General features: G+C 38.8%; 1 protein-coding gene across 9 annotated transcripts in view; it reads right to left on the bottom strand.

Annotated features, from left to right (window-relative positions):
• INPP4B (inositol polyphosphate-4-phosphatase type II B) overlaps positions 1-23,681 on the bottom strand; it is an 883,288-nt gene that overhangs the window by 45,767 nt on the left and 813,840 nt on the right. For all 9 annotated transcript variants that reach the window (XM_069556830.1, XM_069556833.1, XM_069556829.1 and 6 more), the window contains 2 exons: positions 12,425-12,537; positions 8,857-9,011 (listed from right to left, as the gene is read on the bottom strand). In XM_069556830.1, the coding sequence (XP_069412931.1) occupies positions 8,857-9,011; positions 12,425-12,537 (268 nt within the window). The remainder of the gene's footprint in view (positions 1-8,856; positions 9,012-12,424; positions 12,538-23,681) is intronic.

Below are 23,681 nucleotides of genomic sequence, written 5' to 3'. Positions count from 1 at the left end.
TTAACTTAAAAGCTGCACAGAAAATAATTTCCAGAATAAGCATTTAATCACAGGCCTTCTTGATTTTAAAAATCCATGTTTGTGACAGAAGTTAAACTTATTTAAATTAGATTCATTTATATTTCATTTCATTACATTAAATAAACAACACATTCCATACACTTATTTATCTAGGTCCTTAGTTAATAATTTGAGGAACTGAGAGAAATGACTTATTTGGAAAGGTGTGTCTAAAACTGGTAATGGCTCTGAATGTTAAACTCCATACTCACAGCGTCTCAAGTTACTAGTACTTGAAAACAAAATTAAATATCAATACAAAACACATTAGGGAAAAGAAAGAAATCTGAAAATTAGTACTTCTAGTAGCAGAACAACCTGACACATATAAACATATGAAGAAGATAGCTTAAAATTAGCACATGTGTTTTGTTTAGGAAATTGAGAGTTTTTTGGTAGCTCATTCTTTGATTTCTCCAGTAAGAGCAGTTCTTTCTTGGTGGGTCATCTGTGGATATCTTATTAAGAGATATTTGCTCCAAGATGATTTTTACAGACGTGTACTCTCTGTAGCATCTCTCACCTCAGCAGCGGCTGAAGCAACAACATCCTAAGTGGTGTACGTTTTCACACTATTATTAGCAAGCCTAAGAAGATGGTGACCTCATCTGGGCTTATTACTGTGATTTGTCACAGATACAGGCTGGAAAAACGCAGCAGACACACCACTGAAACTCTCAAGGGAAGAGATCACTCTAAGTGATAATGAAGAAACTGTTCCCACTTGTGCCGTTCTACACAAACATGTCCCTTTCCAATAGTCAAGAGATAACTGAAAGCTTCAATTACCCATGTCTGTGATGCTTCTTATTCACTTCAATATTTGAATTAGGGGATAATATGAAATAATGGAAGCTCTTCTCCAACTAGTACAATCAAACAAAAGCTAAAAAATAGAAAGCCAAAGTGGAAAGAAGACTAAGGAAGGAAGACATATTTCTATCTAAACACAAATGATCTCCATGACTTGAAAGTGAACCCCACAAGAGAGTAAGTCATGAGAAATAAAACCTGTACTGACATCAGTAGCTTGAGGTCATTTATTTACAAAGCAGAACATTTCATAAGTCACACTCCCTGACACATAAATTTCGTGTTGAGAATATGACATTCAACAGGATGATAAAACTCAATACGGCTGATGGGCCTTTTAATCTCTCTCTTGTGAGTTAAATATTTACTAAAATAGAATGATTAAAGGCCTGTATCTTAAGAGGGATAAATAGGTTGGATGCTGAAATATACCCTGATTAATCTTACTAAAAGCATATCAACTATCTTTAGAGTCATTATAAAAAGACAGATTGCAGAGTAATATAGCATAAGGAAAATAAAAGTTACAGACTGACAGCTAAACAATATGGTGTCACACTGCTACACTGCATACACACATAATCTTAAAGGAAAATAACAGAGAACAGGCATTTTCATTTTCATTTACTTTTAAGCGACAATTAAATTTCCCAACACAACTATTTTTGGATAAAATGTGACATTTAATAATCTAGTCAAATTTTGTATTTTTAAATGCAATCCTAACTGTCTTTTAATCAAGTATAAGTTTGAAAGTGCCTACTAAATATGCTTTTTGCAAAAGCATCGGGACAAGAAAGCTCTTAGCACTCAACGGTGACTTCAGGATCAAATAACTGAGTGCTGAGACTGCATTCATTTTTTATTTCTATTTGAAAATAAAAATGCTTTTGATTATTCAGCCATCATTTTGTAAACTTCTGCTATAGATATCAAGGAAGAATTTGGCAATGCACATACACTTCAAAGAAAGGATAGATATACCAGGTTTATAGTCATATCACAAAGTCATTAAAGTCAGTTACTGAAGGGTGGTTGATTTACATGAGGCAGACTTTAGTCAAGTGGCTTTCAACCCCAGCTCTATCTCAGAGTCTGTGGTGGGGCTCTGACAGAATCTCTGCTTTGGTTTTACAATATAGGTAATTGCTAAGAGTTCCTTACAGAGTCATATCTACCCCAACTCCTCATCAGCTTCCTAATATGAAGAGGATTTTGTGCCACTTCAGTCAAACAGACTGTAGCTAGTGGCACATGTTGGGAGCATGAAGCATAAATAATAAGGGATATATAGGAAAAGAGAGGGTCTGAAATTTTTGAAAACAGGACAAAGGCCACAATGACAAGTTGAAATTATCATGGAGTAATCATGGTACAGGCAAACAAAAACTGAGTCACTTAACCACTGAGAATCTAGGGTCAGACAAGTCTCTGCACCACTGGGAACTTGAACTTTCTTTGACCTATACCAGACCCAAGAACACCACCAGGTGTACTCAGAACAATACCTGCCAGCTGCAACCTTATGGTCTCAGGGTCTCTCCTTGTAACTGCAACCATTTGGGACGCCAACCAATCCTCGCTTAACAAGCATACTTACTCTTGCCACACACAGCAGTGTTCAGTCGTGTCCGACTCTTTGCAACCCCATGGACTATAGCTTGTCAGGCTCCTCTGTCCATGAGAATTTTCAGATAACAATACTAAGTGGGTTGCCATTTCCTTCTCCAGGGGATCTTCCTGACACCAACCTAAGTCTCTTTTGTTTCGCCAGTTCCAATTATAATTCTTGATAAACAACTCATGGGACTAACTGTAACCTTGTGGGTTTTTGCCTTTAAAAGCCTCCCCTATTTTGTAGTCTGGTAGGACAGAATTCAGGGCTTCCCAGGTGGCTCAGAAGTAAAGAATCAGCCTGCCAAGTAGGAGATGCAGGTTCGATTCCTTGGTTGGAAAGATCTCATGGAGAAGGAAACGGCAATTCACTCCAGTATTGTTGCCTGGGAAATCCCATGGACAGAGGAGCCTGGTGTCCATGGGTTCACAAAAGAGTCAGACACAACTCAGTGAATAAACACAACAATAAAACACAATACAATTGTTTGTTGAATTTGCGTCACCTGGGTTGCAGCCCTAAATAAACACCTTTTTTATTTCAATCATGTCTGTTTCTAAAATTCTGGTTGACAGATTCAGCCTGTGATGGTAGATTGTGGCCTGTTTGTTTTTGAATTTGTATCCAAACCTCTTTAAAACTTTCACTTTCATTTTGTGGAACTTTTGCTTATAAATATGTCACAACTGAGTGATCATTTCCCTTGCTTATTTCTAACTGCCTAGGTATGTGCAAAACTTCCTAACAGATAGGAACTGAACATTTTAGAAACCTATGTTATTCATTCACTCATTCATTGAATATTTATTGAGAACCTACCGTAACTAGACTTTATTCTAGTACTGGAAATATAGAGGTGAACAAGAAAAAAAAATCCATACTCTCATAGAGTTTATTCTGGTGAAAGGGCTTCTGAACAAGCAGGGAGATGAAGCTTTATTTATCGATAACACTTCTCTCACCCATAAGTAATTTGAAACTTATAGCAATAAGCAGTATAAAAAAGTAAAATTTAATATAGATAGGGGAAAAAACAAAACTAGCCAAAAAGCAATGGTATTATAACCATGGTGAACTTTTAAAAATATCCAGAGTAAATATCCTGAAAGGTGGTTAGAATAATTCAAACATAAAATAAACCAAGACTGATATTAAATAAAATAAACAATTTAATACCTTTAAAATATAATCAAACTCCATTAAAATGCTAGTTTTTTTTTAATCCAGCATTGTGTCCTAGAATATTTATAAAGTTCTTAAAAATTTTGTCTCTGTCTCAACGATAAACTGTGCACAGTCCAAATATAAGTAGTTTTTAAATGCCTCTGAACCAGTTCCAGTGCCCATCTAAAAGTCACCATCTGAAGGGTAGGACTTCTGATCAGGTGGCAGAACGAAGAGCTCTGCAAATCTTTGTCCTCCTCCCAAAGCTATGACACTGAAAAATACTGTCCAAACCGATCATTTATGCACCCTAATAATCAGCCAAAGTCAAGCAATGAGTGGAAAAGAGTTTCTACTTGGAAAATTGCTGACTGGTTGGCTTAAAGCTCAACATTCAGAAAACGAAGATCATGGCATCCAGTCCCATCACTTCATGGGAAATAGATGGGGAAACCATGGAAACAGTGCCAGATTTTTTTGGGGGGGGGGTTCCAAAATCACTGCAGATGGTGACTGCAGCCATGAAATTAAAAGACGGTTACTCCTTGGAAGAAAAGTTACAACCCACCTAGAGAGCATATTGAAAAGCAGAGACATTACTTTGCCAAAAAGGTCCATCTAGTCAAGGCTATGGTTTTTCCAGTGGTCATGTATGGATGTGAGAGTTGGACTATGAAGAAAGCTGAGTGCTGAAGAATTGATGCTTTTGAACTGTAATGCTGGAGAAGACTCTTGAGAGTCCCTTGGACTGCAAGGAGATCCAACCAGTCCATTCTAAAGGAGGTCAGCCCTGGGATTTCTTTGGAAGGAATGATGCTAAAGCTGAAACTCCAGTACTTTGGCCACCTCATGCGAAAAGTTGACTCATTGGAAAAGACTCGGATGCTGGGAGGGATTGGGGGCAGGAGGAGAAGGGGACGACCGAGGATGAGACGGCTGGATGGCATCACAGACTCGACTGACGTGAGTTTGAGTGAACTCCGGGAGTTGGTGATGGACAGGGAGGCCTGGCGTGCTGCGATTCATGGGGTCGCAAATAGTCGGACACGACTGAGAGACTGAATAGAACTGACTGAAGGAAGAAGAGAGCCAGTCTACGGTCTTCCTATCCGGGGCTACTCCCACTCCCATCCCTCTCCCAGAGTGGGGTTGCCATGGAAAGCAAGAACTTTGCTGCCCCAGGCTCTGAATGCATTTGAAGAGGAGTGGAAAAATCACACACCCCAGCACTGTCAGAAGCATTAGTAACCTTGTGCTTGTGCTAAGGTCGCTTCAGTCACGACCGACTCTTTGTGACCCCATGTAGCCCGCCAGGCTCCTCTGTCCATGGGATTCTCCAGGCAAGAATACTGCAGTGGTTGCCACACAAACAAATGCTTCCAGCAATCCTCACAGCTGGCCTCAGGCTGCACTTCCATTTGGGCCACTCCCCAGAGCAAGTGGTCTAGTCATGAATGCAATGGGACGGGAAAGCCTGGACATCAAGAGAGCCTCGGAGGCTTTGATCAATTTCCACACATCTCGGGTTGACTAGTAGGACCTAAAAAGGCCTGATAGGAAGAAAAGGTAGGATGGATCCAAGAATTCTTGAACTGGAATATATTTCCAAATTAACACACAGATACATCAACAAAGCCTCTAACTGACTCGAACTGTTTGAACACAACTTCTGTCTAATCAATGATTGACACTAAATTACCGAGAGCCAAATGCAACCCCAGGAAATAAGGCTTAGACATAAAAAAAAACTGAACTACAGTTTCAAAACATAATTGAAAACACAATTTTAAAAAGAGATGGAAAAGTTGCTACACAGTTCTGGAAAACGGAAGGCAACAGAAGGTATTCATATTAATATTTATATTGTTCTTCATTGATTCAGCCACTGTTTATATTTATTTCAGTCTGGACCAGACTTCTCAGGTGGCACCAGTGGTAAAGACTCTACCTGCCAATACAGGAGACTCAAGAGATGTTAGTTCAATTCCTGGGTGGGGAAGATCCCTTGGAGAAGGAAATAGCAACTCACTCCAGTATTCTTGCCTGAAGAATTCCATGGACAGCAGAGCCTGGCAGACTACAATCCATGGGTTGCAAAGTGTCAGACACGACTGAGCACACACACACACACACACACACACACACACACACACACACACACACAGAGGACCAGATACTGTGCTCAATGCCCAGATATTAATACAATAGTGTACATGATAAGGTTGAAAGCAAAAAGTCTGCATTCTAGAACTAGAGTTTTCTCTTCCAATCTCAGAATTTGGTCAGAATACTCTAGTCTGGTACACAGTCTCAACTTTCTCAAAGTATGTAGTTTTTACGACATACGCTTTAAGTAATATTTTGACTATCAGATGTGAAGCAGTCAAATACATAACCAAATAATTTGAAGTGACAGCATTTTGTGTTGCTTGGTATAAAGAAAATAACATTAAATATAACTAAGGCAAACAAGGTCTTACTGTACAGCACAGGAAAAAAATGTAACTAAGGTGTCTGTGTTTTAGTGCCAGCTCTAGTACTTTCTGAGTAGTCTTTGCCAAAACACTCTACAGAGTTCCGTTTCTTTATTCTAATGGTGAAGTAGATTTGACTAAATTTCTAAGGTGATGCCTTAATCTCAAATTCTACGATTATTTGTCAGGGCATACAACAATATACATTCACATAAAATATTTATAAGACACCTATCTAGACTAACTTTAATGAATGCAATCCACTCATAATTAGCTTAGCATTTGTAAGCACATGTACATTTTCAAGGTGGTATTGAAATAGCTTATTTTCTTAAACAGATAAAACATTGCATGTGAAACCTTATTTATAAGATTTTAATATTAATATATGGTATTGGAGTCAAACCATATGTCATAATATATTTGCAAAAATACATAACACTCATAATTGCCTAGACTTGATTGTCTCAGGAAGATCAAGACCCTTGATATTTATTTTTCTAACAAATACCATACAGTGATTGTTCTTAAGCATTGTTCTAATCCTGTAACACATATCCGTTCATTTAATCCTTGAGACCTTCCTAAGAAGGGCTATTATTATTAGCATACTTGTTTTACATAAGGAGAAGACTGAGGAACCAATTTGCCTCACGTAGTAAGGCAGGATGAGATTAACTTCTTCTTGGCTGATAAGTGGCATGTGACCAGGGTTCAAACTCAGGACAGCTGGCTCCCAAGTCCCTTCCTCCCATCTACTCTGCCCTGTGGCCAGAGCTTATAAAGCTATGGGCTTGTAAGATGGTACCCAAAGAGGGAAAGTATGGAAGTTATTTAAGACAATAATATATCTTATTTCCCTTAAACACACACACACACATACAGACAAGTCCTCATACTCTCACACAGTACTCACATGTACAAAAAACCAAAGGCTAAATTCGTCAGATTGGAAATTTACATATATATATATATGTATGTGTGTGTGTGTGTATATATATATATATATATATATATCACCAAAGTGGTGGGGATATGGAAGTCATGGTCTTCAACATTTTTGGATTAAATTCCTAGTGCCTTACTTTAGGTCACAATCCACAACTGAACCCCCATAAGTGTGATGTCATTAGCAAACATACTGACATATAATGTTAGTTCCTTCAGCCTTTATACTTTACCAAAATATTCAGTTTTATATTTCAACATGTATATAACAGATACACCCTTTATTTACCAGTTGGAAAAAACACCTTTCTAATTTAAGGGTCCTCTCTTACCTCCACCTTAAATAAACAAGTAACAAATTCAACTTGCAAATTACTTTATGTTGGTGGACTCATTCCAGTCCTCTGAGGTCTCTGACCTGGAGTAGTTTGTGCCCTGCCCTCCACACCTGGCATCTTTGTTCCATCCATAGTGATATTTGTACTTCTTAAATGCACAACAGAAGGTTTCATACTCAGAGCCTGAATCTTCCCTGTGAGTGCTGAGAGATAATTTTTGAAAAAAGTCTTTTCTAACAACCAAACGTGTTTGTATGGCTGAGATGCTCATGTCAGGCCTCAAAGACATCCTTATACACTTATCCAAAAATTATGGTAGAACGCCACTAAACAAAGAAAATGCCAAGAGACATGAAATGGGGTAAAACAGAGGGCTTCAGAAACCTCTCATTAGCGGGGAAAACACACGGCACAGAAAGAGCACAGGTGAGCGTCGCCTCACCATGGAGAGACTACAGCAGTTAAAAGAAAAGCGAAGCTAATGACATGCCAGATAAGAAGCAGCCTTTTCAGTGCATCATATGACATTCCTTTTTGCAATCTGGGAGCCTGTCCCATGTTTCCTGTTGTGCTTTTGAGTCAGTCTTTGTAAGAAAGAGATAAGTTCCCTAAAGTTTCTAATTAACGTATGTCCTTGCTGATAGACCCTGGGAAAGAGGCACTTCTTCCTTCCCATTATGGCTTATATTTTAGATTTAATTACTGTAGAAATGAATCAGGAAACATGACTTCAGGCAGAACATTTTAAATGTCGGTGGAGTGATCATATTAATTCTCCATTTTAAAGGATCCATTATCCCATCTTTACGATGAGTGATGTGAAAATAATTTTAGGAAAGAGGTTAAAGATGGGAAGACCCTACAAGCCATGCTAGGATGACCCATTTGATGCTATTTTTTGGATAGCTGATTTGTTTGGATAAAGATTTAGCTTTATTTTATGTGTACAATTAAGGACTTGTACATAAAGGAACTGTACTCTTCAAGTGTTTTACATGAAGGAACCTGAGCCCTTCAACTTGGGTTTAAATGTGTTAATGAAATATATCCACCATTCACATGATCAAAATCTGGTCACATTTTTTTATTGCCTAAAATGAATAGAGGGAATACTTAAAGTTATTTTATCTTTCATGTCATGAGCTCAAAGTCAAGGAAATGCAGTGAAGTTACTAAATGTTTGGTCCTCCAGTAAAATATGTATTAAGAAAAAGAAAAGCCTTAAAATAACCATAAAAGAAAAAATAAGGTCTTACTGTACAGCACTGGGAACTATATTCAATATCTTGTGATAAACCATAATGGAAAAGAATATGAAAATGAATATATATACATATGTATAACTAAATAATTTTGCTGTTCAGAAATTAACACAATATTGTAAATCCACTACACTTCAATAAACATTTTTTAAAAAGAAAGAAGTTGAAAACATGTGGGCTACCTTCTCATACAATCCAGTGCTCGGATAAAGAAGTCCTTGTGTAACTGATGCTCATCTCTCAGGATTGAGCACTGTTCAAGCGTCACAGACATCGACGTCCTGTCTTTGGCACTTTTACAACAGGTGAAACGAATGCCATTTAGCTTGCGACAAATCTGCAACAGACATAGAAGTGGTTTCTTGTTTATTTTAGATTACTCTCAAGCATCAGAGTCCTCTAAACACTCCTAGTCTAAACTTACCAAGTTTATGCTAATTTTATGAAAGTCAACTATTTCAATATGCCCTGTGGAATGGAAAAATAATACCTTTTCATTTCAAAAGCTGATGAAATAGATTTAATTTATTTAGCTCTTTGTACATGAGGTGTGGGGCTGTTGAAGGCATGTAAGATGGTAAATATTCCTCAGAGGCAGCGATGCTCTGAGAGGGTATCTAAGCTGCAGGGGCTAATGATAATAATCACAGCTCAGAAGTAACATCTTATTAGTGACGGGGGAAAAAAATCTGTATTTCCTGGATAAGACACTTGATTTGAATCTTAAAGAGCTAATACCTTCTCACATATGTTTGAAATAACCTTTGCTAATCTCTGGGATATTATGAGACTTTAAACATCCACAAGGTGCCAAGTGCAGCAGATAAGGAAACCACTCATCAATGCAACTAACAAGAACTAGGACGCCACAAATGGCCACTGTTAATTGCATATCTACTGTGTACCTGGTACAATGCTAATAAATTTCACATAGATCTGCTCTTCCAATTTAACTGCACATGAAGCCTGGAGGAAAGCATATTCATCTTATTTTACAGATGAGAAAATTGAAGTTTAGATAGGTAAGATGACTTATGCACAACAGAGCAGAGCCAGGGTACTAATATAACTCTATCTAACAAGGACCAAGTCTTTAACTTCTGCCCTATTCTGCTTCTCTCTGTAATTCTTTTTTTCTTGTTATTCTGATGTAAGCCAGAAGAAGAATCTCTGAGTAGCAATAATTTATGGGCTCATTGCCTTCTAGGTAACAGGTGAATCACTCCATTCTATTCTCTTCCCTGGCCCTGGTAATGCTCTGATATGCGACACCAATCATCAAGGTAGCATCAACAGTGTTAATCAACATGTACTTAAGATACATTTAATGTGATGAAATACAGGTCTGCTTTATTATCTGCCATCAAGGAAGCCTTAACAGTTGCCTACTTTGAAAAGAGGGTATAATAAAACAGTTCATCAAGGGTTTTTACCATGATTTAAATATGACTCCAACACTTAGCTTAGGATTTACAACTCCTTAATAGATCTTAGCTAAATACTTTCTCACCATCTTTAATGTGACTAGGTAAATGTGAGAGCATGATTTCAACATATAATCTTTTTTTTTAATCTAGAAAACTCTAATGCTTTTAAATAAACAGTATTTCAAAATTTTTTGTATAAAATAACAAAAGCTTTACTAAATTTATAATAGCAGTATATAGACCTCAATGGTCACTTGTGAGAGACAATCTTTAAAAACAGTGAATATTCTTTAAAATGCACTGTTACAATTATATGCAGCTATCCTATTAAGGATATTTCATGTCTTTTTTTTTTTTAAAAAAAAGAGGAAGCTTGGGCAATTCCTTCAAAGCAGACTGGTTGGGTCTTCATTTCTGTATTTCACAACTCTTTAGAGCTAAATGAACTTAATTTAACATTTAATTTAACATTAGCTTAATTTGGTGTTTGGTATTTTTAAGTTCTCATTTTCAGTTTTTACAATTCATTGAGATAAAATCAAATAGCTTTATATTTTTAATTAGAACATAAGACAGTAAAAAAAACAATATTTCATTGTTTTAAAGAAGAAATAGAGACAAAAATTAAAATTCTGTGGAAGATGTTGAAGGGAATTTCTATATTTCTTGAAGAGTAATACCAAGGTCCTGGTTTACAAAGAGGATACTGAAACTCATGTATCACTCTACAGACATGCTATTTATAGTTAAGCCAATATTCCTAGAGAATGTCAAATTTGCACACTATGGGTGTTGTACATTTATCAAGGCAGGCAAACATCCATTCATTCATTCAGTGGGAAGTTGTGAGTAAGCCATATTTGACTGGTATATACGTTTCAAAAACATTTTCAGAAATGTAGGATTAATGGGAAATTTCTTTATATATTCAAATAAGAAAACTACATGTACCAGAAAAAACATACACTTGTGGTTCTGCGCATCCTTAATTTAAAAATTCACATGACTGACAGTATGTATATGATGACATGTGTATATGTTCCTAAGTTGTCAGCGAGCCTTGAGCAATTATCAAAGTCCTTTTGTGCTATCATGTCATTAGTAATGTTGCAAAAATAACTTATGACCTGTCTTTGTGAAATTTTTCTGAGAATTAGCAACCATAGCAGTCTTTGAAGATGTAAAGAGCAGACATGGGACAAAGAACTATTAAAAACAACCTCATGTAATGCAGGATGATGCTAAATGGGACCAGTGTAAATGAGCTGCTCAAAAGCAATCTTTCATACTGTTACCTTTGATGTTCTTCCCTGGGGCTCCAAGAGGGCATGAAGGGAAACCAAAGCAGCTTTCCTCTGCCTTGTTCTTGGTAAATTATTTTATATATACGCATGGTAAATTATCCATTCCTTTTTCCCAGAAGAGAGTAAGTAATAATCGAACCATTTGCAGTAGGGGAAAGCCTTTGTTTTAAGTACTATTGATCGAAAATGAATAGCACACACGAGAAGATCTGTTACACTGAACTCCAAATCACATAAGCAGCCCTGTATGTGCAGTAAGTACAAATATGACATGCATCAAAAAGATCTCCAAAGCGTGTCTTTCCTGATGAAAAGATCCTTTCCTAGTGCAAGGATCTCTGGGCCTGAATGTTTAACAAAATTCATACGTTCATGTGAGCTATGCCTGAATGGTTGCCAGATAAGAGCTTAAAAATATAGGCATAGTTTTCTCCCTCGATCTTATAGAAACCTGGGGTGGGAAAGCAAATATATCTTTTACCTTGAGGGTGCCATTAAATGAGAAAAAACCATACAAAATATAGCTCATTACTCCAAGAGCCATCCATCGGTAATAAATTATATGCCAGTATCGAGATGAACAAGCGCATTTACAAGCTCATTAACAAAACACTATGTCCAGGAGCCCTACCAAGGCTGTGAGTCAGAGATCGGATAATCACATTCTGTTGAAACCATACTTCTCTAGGGCATCACTGCAAAACCATAGTGAGATGGGCAATTGACACTGCAACTCACAATATCAAGAAAATCACAGACACTTGATTTTAACCTCAAAGTAGCAAACACATCCTGAATTTATAAGAAAAGCTAATGAATAGGATTTTTTCTTGCTGAATACATCTTCTATCTTGTGTTCTAGTCTGTTGATAAGCTAGATGCCTAATCTCTTGGATAATGGAGAGTGACATCGGGTAACCCAAAGTGCAGAAGTTGGACCCTACAGAACAGATACCCAATATGCTTGCGGATTGATCATCACGGGGACAAGGAATAATGCTTGACAGGAGAGTGCCTACCGTTGCAGCCAGCCACATGATTTCCACATTCTTTCTCTTTTTGGCTTGGATATTTTGATGGAGATTTTCTAGCAATCCTTTTAAATCATTCTGTTCTTGAAAATGTGAAATGTCTGAAAAACAAGAAGGGGGGGGGAAGAAAATTTGTGTTAGAGTTAAGCTGCCCACAGGGTTTTTTAAAACATATTTGTAAATGCAGTTTCCAAAACAACAAATGCCACTTTGGAGCAGAGAGTATTTGAGGATAATCATACTTCCTTACTTACTCATACTTTACTTAGAAATATGCCTCAGGTTCCCTCGTTCCCTATTGTGTATAACTGGTCATATAACAGTTACCAAGAAGGGAAAAGTTTTAATGATGAGTGCTGCCTCACTTCAACGAAAGCATACAATGTGGATGAGGTGTGAGACATAACTTTCCATTTTTAGTGACCAAGCAGCTAGTCTGAATCACGAGATTATATCAAACTGAACATCTCAGAGGTGAAATTTGAAGTTCAACCAAAACACATGAAATCAGCTTCTACGAAGCAAGATTCTTCAGCTTAGGTGATACTGACATTTTGGACTGGCTAACACGTTGTGGAGAGTGGGCCTATAGTCTGTGTTGTGGGATGTTAAATTGCATTCTGACTTCTATCATTTAGAAGTCATTAGTACCCTTGCATTGTGATAACCAAAAATATCTTCAGACTTTGCAAACGTGCCTTGTAAAGTCTATTCTGGTTGAGAACAAGTGCCATTAAGGAGCAGAGATATGGATGGAAAGAGGAACAATGCAAGAGGCAATAGTTAATTATATGCAATAACTGAGGAAGGGAGCAGGAAGTGACCGATTGCTCAGATCTCTACATACTCACAACTAGAGCATGGGAAGCCAATGGCATATGGTTCATATTTAAACCTAAGGAAATGTACATTATGACATAGTGTCCCTGAGTCTCAGTGAGATGGAATTCAAGTTTAGAATACAGAGACGGACACAAAAAGCCTAAGAAAAAGGTTGGGTTAATATCATCATACTATATACTCTACCATGGAATCCACAAATTAAGGGATGAAGAACTCCTGAGAGCTATAACTGAGGCTAAAAGCAGAAGAAAATACATAAGAACAATATGGATTATACCCAAGCTATCTTGTTACATTGAAGAGACAGATATATTCCTGAATCTGATCACATTAAAAATGACACAAATAAGCTTTAATTATAATGAAGCTTTACACTTTCCAAAATTGTACTAGATATTACCTTTTATTAAAATAATATATCTGAGTAGTTCTTGACTTCAGCTCCAGAGAGTAGAGGAAATATTTCCTAATAAAATGTATTTGCAATTTATATCTACCAAGAGTGGAAGTGGTTGTTGAAATGGAACTAAGCATTGAAAACAATTATATATCATCTTGAATTTCATGTCCACAAAATAGAAGAAGGTCAGGACAATCCAGATTCATATCCTGTTTTAGGAAGGTGAGATGCAAATTTTTAAATAAATATATGCATGATTCTACTTTATTAGTTCCTAAATGGGAAAACTGTCAAAAGTCAATTTTTTACTGTGTAACGATAGACGATTCCTTTTTCCTTTTCTAATTTTTGTGGCCACAATGTGTATGCGGGATCTTAGTTCCCCAACCAGGGATAGAACCCACACCCCCTGCATGGGAAGCATGGCGCCTTAATTACTGGCTGACCAGGGAAGTCCCAATGCTTCTGTTCAGAAAGAGAAACTTTCCCTAAAGACCTCGCATTGTTAGGTAGGAGGCTCTGATACACAAAGACTTGAAGAGGACACAGCCTAAGGATAAAGGGGAGGAGGGATAATACAGAAGGCCCTGAAGAGAACTGCTGAGGCAGCGCAGGACTCACTCGCTAATGGAAGACACTAGGGACAAGCATGGTGCCTTCTAGTTGACGCTTATAGTGCGGGAGGAGTAAGTCGTATCTGCCATCATGGCTCTTAATGTAGATAAATGGCAAACGAAATAAAACCCCAATAATCCATGGCTCAGAATAATAATCAGCAATTTTAAATGATGAAAAGGGTGTATCATTGACATCGAAAGTGCCCTTGGCATTGCTGAAAGGAAAAATCAGTCATATTAATAAATGAATTTATTTATTTAACATTGTGTGTGCACGTGTGAATTTATTTGTGTGCCACTGTGTGTGTGTGCACACACTTGCCTCTCTATGAAACTGCAGGCAGAACAAGACATCGGTTTAGATACTAACAGTGTTCATCTTTGGGTTGTGAGCCTTAGGGTGATTTTTCAGCTGCCTTTTTAAAATATACATATATATATTTTTTTATACTGAAATATAATTGATTAACAATGTGTTAGTTTCAGGTATAAAGCAAAGTGATTCAGTTATACCCATACATGTACCTATTCCTTCTCAAATTCTTTTCCAGTTTAGGCTATTACAGAATATCGAGCAGAGTCCCCTGTGCTAAACAGTAGATTCTTGTTGGTTATCTATTTTAAATACAGCAGTGTGCACATGGCAATCCCAAACTCCCAATCAATCCCTCACTCAACTGGTTTTTATGTCATTTGAGACACTTACAATAAATATGCATTGCTTTAAAATAGTAGTTATTTCAAAAGCAAGGGAGAACAGAGTACACATGTATAAGAAAAAGGGAGAAAAAAACCTGAACTCTTATAATACAAAGACCTGACCTCCAAGTCTCCAAGGTCAGCAGGGTGGGATAGATTTTTAAACCATTATTAACTGCAAGTGTATGCGATCCTGGGCTATGACACGAGACAGTAGAAATAATATTAGGGGTCTAAGAAAAGGAGTGGCCAATTCAGTGAAGAATAGTCGGATTTGGAAGGGTTTCTAACAAAGGTAATGCTTTGTGTCTACTGAGAGCATTTTATGCTGAGAGAAAAGTGTCAGCAAAGGCATGGACCTTTGAGGCAGTACTGTGGAAACAGGAAAAGTGGGAGTTCACCATGTCCTTGGAGAGCATGATCGCAGAGGCAAGAATTATGAAGAGTTTTGCTACTATTCTGAGATTTTTGAGCTTCCTCCTTAAAAAATGGGAGCACCTGTTGAATTTTAAATATGGACATAACCATATCTGAGAGGTCCCTGAGACACTTTCTGAAATCACCTGGTATAAACATTTCAAACATTTCAAACATTTTTGAAAGCAGTAGAAAAGAATTTTACTTCATATAATTCTCCAGCTAGGCACACGTTTATCCCTTTGTAACACACATTTTATGAAATCTATTTACCCTTGGGCTTCACTGGTGACTCAGATGGTGAAGAATCTGCTTGCAATGCAGGAGACCCAAGCTTGATCCCTGGGTTGGGAAGATCCCCTGCAGAAGGGAGTGACTACTCACTCCAATATTCTTGCGTGGGAAATCCCATGGACAGAGGAACCTGGCAAGCTACAGTCCATGGGTAGCAAAGAGTCAGACAGGACTGAGCGACTAACACTTTCATATTCACATTCCATGTTGCTTTCTTTTGAATGTTGTTCCCAACCCACCAAATTGATTTAACATCTACAGGGTCAACATGGGAAAAAAAAAAAACAAAAAAACTTGCAAAGCATGGATTTAAGGTAATCCTATATTCAAGATGTTTAGGTGACTGTTTCATAAGGTTCATAGTCAGAGGAGACAAGTGAAAAACCCAGTGTCTCCAGTACTGTGCCAGTAATTTTCCACCAAACTGTGTTACAGAGTCTTCAGTTAGCTGGTGGCATAAAAAAGCAATTCCAGTATTAACACAATAGACCAGCTTCCTCAGAATTCTGAGAATCCAGAACAAAGCATAATAACTTTTCAAAATGATTTAGTTTCATAGTTGATGTGAAGATTTTTAAATTAGCCATTTTAAACAGACTACAAGGTTCCTAAAATAAGTCAAACAAATGGCCATCCTTTGCTCATTTCTACCACATAAAGACAGTGCTTTCAGATACATAGAAATGATGATCCATAGAAATTTCACCCCTTCTCCTTATGGCATGCTTTTTAGAAGGAAGGCATTTGATGATCTTAAATTTTTCAAGCCACTGTTTCTATTTCTGTAATGATAAAACTTGCTTTATTCAGAGCACACCCCTACCAGTCCATCACTTTGATTGAGGCCATTTTTTTTTTTCACCCTGACACAAATCCTGCAGGCCCAGGAATTCCAGTCTGGTTCTAGAAACATGCAGAGTTAGTAATGACTAAATAGGTGAGATTTCAAGATATAATGATAGATCCTGAAATAGCAACTGAAAATCATGCTATGCATGGAACGTGGATTGGTTTTGGTACTGAACCAGCTGGGGTCTGTTCACCCACTCGGAGGGAAGCTAATCTACTGACTCTGAGTTGAGGTGAAGGTAAGTGCTGTGTTAACTGTCAGAGAAGGCAATGGCACCCCACTCCAGTACTCTTGCCTGGAAAATCCCACAGATGGAAGAGCCTGGTAGGCTGCAGTCCATGGGGTCGCTAAGAGTCAGACACGACTGAGAGACTTCACTTTCACTTTTCACCTTCATGCATTGGAGAAGGAAATGGGAGCCCACTCCAGTGTTCTTGCCTGGAGAATCCCAGGGATGGGGGAGTCTGGCGGGCTGCCGTCCGTGGGGTCGCACAGAGTCGGACACGACTGAAGTGACTTAAAAAGTGTTTACTGTGGAGCACCAAGCAAGGAGTCCTGGATGGCTAGTGCTCAAAAAGCCTGAACCCCCCAGCTGACCTCAGCAAAGCATTTTTAAAGGCAAAATGAGGGAGTGGCATCCCCAGGATGTGATCAGCTTGTGCACAATTCTCTGACTGGTTGATGGTGACGAAACAGGGCAGTGTCACAGGCGTCAATAGGTCTGGGGGTTACATGCTCATGGTAGCCAGTAATTGACTTCTTCCATTTGTAATACAACTCAGAAATGTGCATCAGATACTGTCATCTAGGTATTTCGGAGAGGAACTACAACAGTGTCTAGGGGAGGGGTGTGTCCCATGAAGGCCTCATATAGTGTCCTGCTCAATTATAGTTTTCTCCAATGGAAATATAGCTGATAAATGTTGCTTTTGATACTCACTCTTGCATTACTCTAGGACTGAATTTAGATAGAGCAACTGAATCTCTATACTTATCTCCATAAGAGTATTCTTTTTTTCAAGCAGGGTTTAAGAAAGCAATCAGAAGGTGAAAGGTATAAGAATTTGCATTGTATTATTGCTTATATTAAATAGCACCAAAAATCTAAATGATGATTACAGAGAGGTAATCTGTCATATATTTATATATCTTTATAATGACATGGAATCTAATTCCTTGTACCTCAGACAGTAAAGAATCTGTCTGCAGTGCAGGAGACCCGGGTTCAATCCCCACGTCAGGAAGGTACCCTGGAGAAGGGAATGGCAAACCACTCCAGTACTTTTTTTTTTTAACTCCAGTATTCTTGCCTGGAGAATTCCATGGACAGGGGAGCCTGGCAGGCCACAGTCCATGGGATTGCAAAAGTCGAGACACGACTAAGTGACTAACACACATACAAAGTGAATAAACATGCTGTACGTATTAATATGAATGTATACTAAAAACTATATTGAGCAAAAAGCAAAAAGATTCAGACAAGACAAGAGCAATAATATAAAGCCAAGTGTGCAAAACTGTACCATATTTTTGTGGATACATACATATAGAGAAAAATCGGACAGTATAAAATACCAAATTCAGGATATTGATTTTCTCAGGGAAGGAAAAGTTAGGGATGCGAACCAAACAGGACACAAAGGAGATTTCCAGTCTGTCTAGAAATACATGCTTCCTGCAAAATTTCTGAGACTGATGGGTTCCAACATGTTTGTATTTGATGATTTGTGCTTTTTTGTTGTTACTTGGAACTTTCATAATTCTTTTTAAAGAAAGCACTGAGCCAAGATTCTAGGAAACGATTTCTAATGCCAACTCCATCCCTGCTTTGACATGTTGTCACAGACAAGTGGGTTAACCCTCTGGCCCTGCTTCCTGAACTGCAGAATGAGGACAATAACTCCATCATGCTTCATCGACTTGAGGTGGGAAACAATGAATAAAAGTCTTGGCAGAAAAGGCAACATTATTAAATTCTGCGTCAACTCTGAAAAACAGAGGAAGATATTTGTAGTTCTTAAGAAAGAGCTCATAGCCTCAGATAGAAAGCTACTTTCTCAGGCAAAAGTCAGCATTTATCTAAAGTAAGAAATATGCTCTGACACAGAACAGGTGCACACACAGTCATGATTCCAAACATTTCCCCAGCGACTGTGTTCCCACCACTCCCTGATGGGACACAGCAGCTAAGTTCAGAGTCACTTTGCAGTAGCTATTTTTGCCCTGTTTTGTCAAACGGGATTTCTTGAACAACAACAGCTCTGAATATGACATTGACCTTATTCAAAGGCAGGGTGCTGACAAGTGAGAAGAATGAGACCATGAACTCTCAGCTCACTGAACTGTGATGCTAATGAGGCCAAGGCAATAGCTGCATCACCTCACGGTCAAATGGATTTTATGTTGCTAGAGAAGGTTCCAAGATGAAATGGAATTTACAGCTGCCTTCCCATCACCTTCCATCCAATTCTCAGTGGGGAGCAGGCACAACATTAACAAGGATCCCTCACACCCTCATTCTGGAGTCAAGTGGTATAAGCTCATCCCTGAAGAAATCAGGACTACTTCAGGAATGAGCATCTAAATTTCAGCCAATCGGAACTTGACTGTGACCTTGGAAACTGTTTCAGGGTTATGTAAGTGAGCTAAATTGTTCCAGGTAAGTGAGGGTCAGGCCTCTGTGAAGCAGAAGAGGAGGAAAGCTCTTTTAATCTCTTTACTTTAACACACAATTGACATGGGCTTCCCCAGTAGCTCAGGGGTAAAGAATCCATCTGCAATGCAGGAGACCCAGGTTTGATCCCTGGGTTGGGAAGATCCCCTGGAGGAGGGCATGGCAATTCACTCCAGTATTCTTGCCTGGAGAATCCCATGGAAAGGAATCTGGCAGGCTACACTACATAGGGTCATAAACGGTCAGACATGACTAAAGTGATTGAGCAGGCATGCACAGTTGAGCATGGAGATTAGAAGGAGGAAAAAGCTGTGAAAAGAAGAGAAGCGAAAGCAAAGGAGAAAAGGAAAGATAGAAGCATCTGAATGCAGAGTTCCAAAGAATAGCAAGAAGAGATAAGAAAGCCTTCCTCAGTGATCAGTGCAAAGAAATAGAGGAAAACAACAGAATGGGAAAGACTAGAGATCTCTTCAAGAAAATTAGAGATACCAAGGGAACTTTTCATGCAAAGATTGGCTCGATAAAGGACAGAAATGGTATGGACCTAACAGAAGCAGAAGATATTAAGAAGTGGTGGCAAGAATACACAGAAAAACTGTACAGAAAAGATCTTCACGACCCAGATAATCATGATGGTGTGATCACTCACCTAGAGCCAGACATCCTGGAATGTGAAGTCAAGTGGACCTTAGAAAGCATCACTACAGACAAAGCTAGTGGAAGTGACGGAATTCCAGTTGAGCTATTTCAAATCCTGAAAGATGATGCTGTGAAAGTGCTGCACTCAATATGCCAGCAAATTTGGAAAACTCAGCAGTGGCCACAGGACTGAAAAAGGTCAGTTTTCATTCCAATCCCAAAGAAAGGCAATGCCAGAGAATGCTCAAACTACCGCACAATTGCACTCATCTCACATGCTAGTAAAGTAATGCTCAAAATTCTCCAAGCCAGGCTTCAGCAATACATGAACCGCGAACTTCCAGATGTTCAAGCTGGTTTTAGAAGAGGCAGAGGAACCAGAGATCAAATTGCCAACATCCACTGGATCATGGAAAAAGCAAAAGAGTTCCAGAAAAACATCTATTTCTGCTTTAGTGACTATGTCAAAGCCTTTGACAGTGTGGATCACAATAAACTGGAAAATTCTGAAAGAGATGGGAATACCAGACTACCTGACCTGCCTCTTGAGAAATCGGTATGCAGGTCAGGGAGCAGCAGTTAGAACTGGACATGAAACAACAGACTGGTTTCAAATAGGAAAAGGAGTATGTCAAGGCTGTATATTGTCACCCTGCTTATTGAACTTATATGCAGAGTACATCATGAGAAACGCTAGACTGGAAGAAGTGCAAGCTGGAATCAAGATTGCCAGGAGAAATATCAATAACCTCAGATATGCAGATGACACCACCCTTATGGCAGAAAGTGAAGAGGAACTAAAAAGCCTCTTGCTGAAAGTGAGAGGAGAGTGAAAAAGTTGGCTTAAAGCTCAACATTCAGAAAATGAAGATCATGGCATCTGGCTCCATCACTTCATGGGAAATAGATGGGGAAACAGTGGAAACAGTGTCAGACTTTGTTTTTTTGGGCTCCAAAATCACTGCAGATGGTGAATGCAGCCATGACATTAAAAGATGCTTACTCCTTGGAAGAAAAGTTATGACCAACCTAGATAGCATATTGAGAAGCAGAGACATTACTTTGCCAATAAAGGTCTGTCTAGTCAAGGCTATGGTTTTTCCTGTGGTCATGTATGGATGTGAGAGTTGGACTGTGAAGAAGGCTGAGTGCCAAAGAATTGATGCTTTTGAACTGTGGTGTTGGAGAAGACTCTTGAGAGTCTCTTGGACTGCAAGGAGATCCAACCAGTCCATTCTGAAGGAGATCAGCCCTGGGATTTCTTTGGAAGGAATGATGCTAAAGCTGAAACTCCAGTACTTTGGCCACCTCATGAGAAGAGTTGACTCATTGGAAAAGACTTTGATGCTGGGAGGGATTGGGGGCAGGAGGAGAAGGGGACGACCGAGGATGAGATGGCTGGATGGCATCACAGACTCGATGGACGTGAGTCTGAGTGAACTCCAGGAGTTGGTGATGGACAGGGAGGCCTGGCGTGCTGCAATTCATGGGGTCACAAAGAGTCGGACACGACTGAGCAACTGAACTGAACTGAACTGAAAGTCAACACTAAGAGTGATGAAATAGGGGAGGAAAGTATCTTTTCAGTGCTTCTAAGGCACTGAACCAACCCTCTCTTAAAGGGTTGCCTACCTTACCAATGACATTTTCAGTTTTTTTTCAGTGATGCCAGGTTGAGATAGGGTTTCTATCACTTTCAACCAAAAGCATTCTAAGGTACATATCTGGTTATACAGTGATTTTAAACACTGACTAGCCATATTGCAAATGTTAGAGAAGGTAATGGCACCCCACTCCAGTACTCTTGCCTGGAAAATCCCGTGGATGGAGGAGCCTGGAAGGCTGAAGTCCATGGGGTCGCTGAGGGTTGGACACGACTGAGCGACTTCTCTCTCACTTTTCACTTTCATGCATTGGAGAAGGAAATGGCAACCCACTGCAGTGTTCTTGCCTGGAGAATTCCAGGGATGGAGGAGCCTGGTGGGCTGCTGTCTATAGGGTCACACAGGGTCGGACACGACTGAAGCGACTTAGCAGCAGCAGCAATGCTGCATTAGAGATGAGTAAGTAGGAGTACTAATGGAAAGCATCCCACCCATCACTTCTACAGTGATGGTTTTAAAACATCTTTGTTTTACATTCTGTGACACTGCTTCTGTTAAGAAGATAGCATCTTTGTACCTTCATCTGGAAGCCAGGTGCGTTTGTGACTGTGTTAACAAATAGAGGATGGCAGATGTGATGCTCTGTGACGTCAAGGTCATAACTAACTATGAAGCTGAAGTCTTATTCTCCTGGAGCGTTGCTATCTATATTCCCTCTTTGAGGGTATCGCCTATGGTAACCCCTGCACTATGTCTGCAGAGGCCCAAGTCACGTGGAGGGTCTTATTTAGGTATGCTAGTTAACAGCTTCAGCTGAGCCCAGCTTTTGAGCCATCCTAGCCCAGGTGTCAGAATGAGTGCAGAAGCCTGCTGCTGCTGCTAAGTCGCGTCAGTCGTGTCCGACTCTGTGCAACCCTATAGACGGCAGCCCACCAGGCTCCCCCATTCCTGGGATTCTCCAGGCAAGAACACTGGAGTGGGTTGCCATTGCCTTCTCTGGCAGAAGTCTGTAGACAAGGTCATTTCCCAGTGATTTTAAGGGACACCAGCCATTCTTCTTTCCAAATGACATTCTTGGAGTAGGGTGAAACACCCTGCCTGAACAGCTAACCTATGGAACCTGTGAGCACAAATAAAATGATTCTCATTTTAAGCAGTAAACATGGAATGATTTATTACCTAGTAATAAATTACCAAAACAACTACAGTGAGGGAAAAAAAAAAAAACAAACCCTTGGAAGGGACTGTATTTCTAAGTATGAAAAAAATGAATATATGATAAACAATGCTTTTACAGTCCACTCTGGTTAGTACTACATTCTGTAACTTTGTATCTTTTCTGTAATTGATTCTGAAATAATTGCAGTCAGCTATACTAGCAAGCACACAAATGCAATTAGTTGAAAGCCAATGAGATGTCTTAAAATTGTTAATTATGTTTTTGGGGGCTATAAAATCCTGAAAATTATGAAGAAAAAGCCCCACTGAAACCATCTTTCCTTGAATTGTATTTTCAATTTACAATTTATGAAGAAAGCAATATTAAAAATCAAATATCAAACTTCCCACATGATCAAAAGTGATTAATATTTTGGCCTATATTCTTGCATTGTTTCATCTTAAATAAATTTCAAGGTTGCATCACCCATAGTAAAGAAAAAGACACACTTCAAAACTAATTGTTAAAATACATTAAAAGTAATGCGTTAACAATTCTTTTAGAATTTCCACACTCACTATTGCACATTGAAGGCCGTGGGACTTGGCGTATAGGGAAAATATTATAACACATTCATATTTTTCTATTTTCTTTTTTTCCAAAGAAATCATTCATGATTTAATTTCAGAATCTCTGAGCAATCTAGAGTCATGTTGAAGGCTGGGAGATGGACTGTAGGCAGGTGATACTCAAAAATTTAAGTTCTGCTTTCCTCTAGACATAGAGATATTTTTATTAATGGAAATCAGAAAATGTGAGTATGAAAAGGGTTTTTATGCAAATAAATCCCCAGGTCAGTCTTCCTGAGAAGACTAGTTGCACTGCTTGGGTTATTTTTTTCTGCTTTCAAGTGGCCTAGGTCCTTAGCACTGAGGAGCATTGGATGGTCACCTTTTTCCCTTCCAACTCATTTCCAAGTTCCCCACATTTCAGAGCAACAGTAAGAAAGTAGCTGTTGAGAGCACATACTACACACACAAATCTGAAGA

This window comes from Ovis canadensis, chromosome 17, assembly GCF_042477335.2.
Source record: "Ovis canadensis isolate MfBH-ARS-UI-01 breed Bighorn chromosome 17, ARS-UI_OviCan_v2, whole genome shotgun sequence".
Classification (NCBI taxonomy): Eukaryota; Metazoa; Chordata; class Mammalia; order Artiodactyla; family Bovidae; genus Ovis; species Ovis canadensis.
The sequence above is the reverse complement of the archived record's forward strand: the minus strand, read 5'-3'. Positions and strand labels throughout refer to the sequence as shown.